The sequence below is a fragment of the Episyrphus balteatus genome, chromosome 2, assembly GCF_945859705.1.
Source record: "Episyrphus balteatus chromosome 2, idEpiBalt1.1, whole genome shotgun sequence".
NCBI classification, from domain to species: Eukaryota; Metazoa; Arthropoda; class Insecta; order Diptera; family Syrphidae; genus Episyrphus; species Episyrphus balteatus.
The window spans coordinates 6,709,664-6,713,439 of NC_079135.1; the positions used below are offsets into that span (position 1 = coordinate 6,709,664).

General features: G+C 32.1%; 1 protein-coding gene across 1 annotated transcript; it reads left to right on the plus strand.

The window, feature by feature from the left end:
- The first annotated feature begins 1,086 nt into the window (after positions 1-1,086).
- On the plus strand, positions 1,087-1,761 carry LOC129912727 (circumsporozoite protein-like). The gene has a single exon (XM_055991098.1). The coding sequence runs from the start codon at positions 1,087-1,089 to the stop codon at positions 1,759-1,761; it is 675 nt and encodes a 224-aa protein (XP_055847073.1).
- The last annotated feature ends 2,015 nt before the right edge of the window (positions 1,762-3,776 follow it).

The following is a 3,776-nucleotide window of genomic DNA, read 5'->3' on the forward strand; positions in this document are numbered from 1 at the left end:
TGACAAGAATATTTGTGAATCAATGTCTGATACAAGATACGACTTCATACGATTAAAAGTCTTCATGCTGAATTAGAACTTCATGAGAAGAAAGTGTGTGAAACGAGTTCTCATACAAGATGCGACTTCAAAAGATAAAAAGTCTTCATGCTGAATTAGGTCTTTATGTGTGAACCGAGGCTTCACGACCGATAAGACTTCATGAAATAAAAACGTCATCATGGTGGTATAGGACGAATGCGACTTCATGAATCAGAAAGTGAGTGAAGAAATATAAAATCTTCATACGTAACACTGGTCGGCAACGAAAATGGAGCTAGAACAAAACCATACTTTTCTAAAAAAAAATTTGTGTGCTGAGTCCGAATCCTAAGTCAAAATTTCACTGTCACGTCATGTTTTTGAAATACTTTAATATTAACAGGTCAAAAACGTGTTTTATGGGTAGGTACATTTGACGTCGAATTACACCACCGTAAATTTTTTTTTGCAAAACTTCTAATGCAATCTGAAAACGTAATATTTTATCGTTCTAAATATATTTACTTTTTTTCAAAATTAATTTTGTTCTCAAAGTTATTGGAAAAAGAAATTTATGAAACTCGTGATTTGGATTTTAAAAGGCATGTATTAAGAAAAAATGTATTTTATTGATTAATCATACAAAAAAACTTAATTGAAAATAAGTTTTTGAGAGTTTTTAGTGAAAATAGCTATGAGTATAGCTCAAAAACTAGACGTGATGGAACAAAATTGTAATTCAGCACACTTAAATTAATTAAATAATCACCTTGCATAGTTCTTGCTAACGCCATTTTTTTTTATTTTTGCCGACCAGTGTAATTAGAACTTAATGAAGTAGGAAGTGTATTAAGGCATTTTCAAAGCCATTAAATTCCATTTCAAGTGCAAAAGTGATTTTTCAATCCGCAAACTAATGCAAAAAACTAAGAAAAAACTAATTAACATTATTTTGAGTAAGATCGTGAAAACACAATCAATTTTTTACTACAAAAACAAATTATTAGTTATTAGTGAAATGCCATTACTTCCTTCAAGCAGTATCTCTCCAAAAATTCAACGAAAATGTTAAAAACATTTGTGTTCAACATTTCTCTTCTGACTGTTCTTGGTATTTCTTCAACTGCTCCAACTGAATTTCTAACTGATACTCTAGCTAATGTTCTTGGTGAAACATTCGGAGATCTTGATAGCTTATATGGTCGTCTTGCTGGCACAATAATTGGTACCCTAACTGGAGGTGCCGAAGATGCTCAATTCCTTGGCCAACTTGGAGCAGCTGAAGGCAGAGATCTTGGTGAAAATATAAAAGCTTCTACTAAAAGAAACAAATCTGGAAGTTTGGTGGAAGGTTTAACCGATCTAACTGGAGGTATTTTTGGATCAATTTCTGGCTTTACTGGTGCTAATGCTGGAGCTATAGTTGGTGCTTTGAATGATGGAACAGCTGGAGCTGCAAAAGGATCTATTGCTGGAAATAATATTGGTATGAAACTTGGTGAGAATTTTATTGAATCTGCTGAAATTAGCAAAGATGGAAGGCTTCTTGGGAGAGTATTGGATCTTGCGGGAAATGCTGTTGGTTCAGCAGTTGGTTATGCTTCAGCACTTGGTGGCGGTTTAACTACTGGAGTTCTTGAAGGTACTAATGCTGCTATTGTTCAATCGAATTCTGGTGTAGAATTTGGCCAAGGAATTGCTAGAGAAATCAATAAAGTGTTTGAAGAAATAAACATATAAAAGTTATTTGAAAAGAATCTTCTTTTTTTTCTAACTTCGATATACTTAATTATAATAATTTCTAAAACTCTTTTTTATTTCATTTTAATTAAACCTCATTAATCAGACTCGATTGCAAAATAAATTATATTTTTCGATAGATTTGATACTTTCAACACAGTTCAAATGCACATTTAAAAAAAAATGTCTAAATATTTACCCTAGTGTATTTAATATCAATAAAGTGGTTTGGTCTCCACAACTGCACCATCACAGCATCTATCATTCGCATTTTCTATTTCTATTTTAAATAAATAAACTCTCTCTCTCTCCCATAACAATAAAGCAAAATCCTCTGGAATACCACAGTAAAATCTAAAACTAAGACCTCCCCCGAATCCTATACATTGGCCTCCCCGAACCAATTTCAATTTTATATATTTTAACAATAGCAGAAGCTAGAAACAGGGAATTTATTTCAAAAACCTCTCTAACAAAAATCCTACCAGTTTATATGTAAACGCAGAGAGTAGAGTTAAAATGTTTTTTGCTTTAATATACATTTTGGTTGTTTTTGTTTCGTTTGTTAGAGGGTCTGCCATTTGCCATGTAGTATGTGTATTGTTGGTTTCTATGCATACCATGAAATATATATATTCTATATCCAATACCTACTCGAGGCTTTTTGTTTTTTAAGCATAAAACAAAATGGAAAATACCGAACGCGTTTTCAAAAACTGATTTTCTTTTGTGCACAACGCGAAGGCACATATAACCTTTTTTTATGACCCGGCATTTTTGGGGGGGTTGTGTGTTTGGTGGAACGTAGAGTTGTATGGAGTAACAGAGGTGATAGATGGCTTACACTCTTCTGTAATTGCATTGGTTTACATTTCCTTTAAATAAAATGAGAGAAAGTGCTTGATTATAACACAAAGACCAAAAAAGCTTTGCATACAAAAAGACATATTTCACCATACAACTTTATGATACCACAGCGAAATAGGCCCAAAAACTACTAGTACAAGCAAATGCAAAAGCACAGTCTCCGATATGCCCAAGTGAGCAGCTTTTGTATTGCTGTACATTGTGGGCATACATTTGAACAGAAGCTCCTCATTTAATTTCATTTTGAAAAGGAAAATAGAAGTGGTCCTTATATGGAACCCTGGGGAACTCCTCTTTTAGTCGGAAGAAAATTCGACATTTTATCGAAATCTGAAAATTCTATCCCAAAGATAAGATAACAACTAACAAACTACCGATGAAGAGAAATGCAAAAAACTTGTCAGAGAGGTCAAGTGTAGCTTTACTTTCGGTGAAAAAGTGACTGCTTTAGAAAAAGGATTGTTTAAAAGTTGGCTGATTTCTATGGATGGATGGATATACTGGTCATTAAAATCGTATTGCAGAAATGCGTCATAAAGAAGCTAAAATAGACTTTAAGTTAACTAAATAGGTTAAATCAGTACATAAGGAAGAAGTTCAGTACCTACTAATATTGAAGGAATGGATAAAAACAAATTTTCTCAAGTGGGCCACCTTAAACCGACTTCTTGAATTTGATACTTTTTTTTTGCATATTTGGAAGATTTATATATTAAAACTAATGTCCCAAAGTATTTTTGAAAAATTTCAAATTTGTTAAAAGTTATAAACATTGTTAAATTGACAATATCTCAGGAACGAAAAAAAAAAATAAATTCATGAAATTTTGTACACATCCAGATTTACACACAACAATTTAATAAAAAAAATTCTCAAAAAAACATTAAATTATTTATAAATAGTTGATTTTGCAATTAACAAATGAATTTTTTACTAAGTTCTGGGGTATGTATGTAGGTAATGTATGAAATTCTATAAGCTTTCACTTGATGAAAGTGCAATTCATAGGAAAAAAAGTTATGGATGTTTAAACGATACAAAATATCATTTTTTTTTACAATGGTACGATTAAACATGCCTACACTAAAGGGAAATCGGTGGAAACTGCTCTCCATTCTCTGGTTAGCACCATTGAATACTCTCTACAC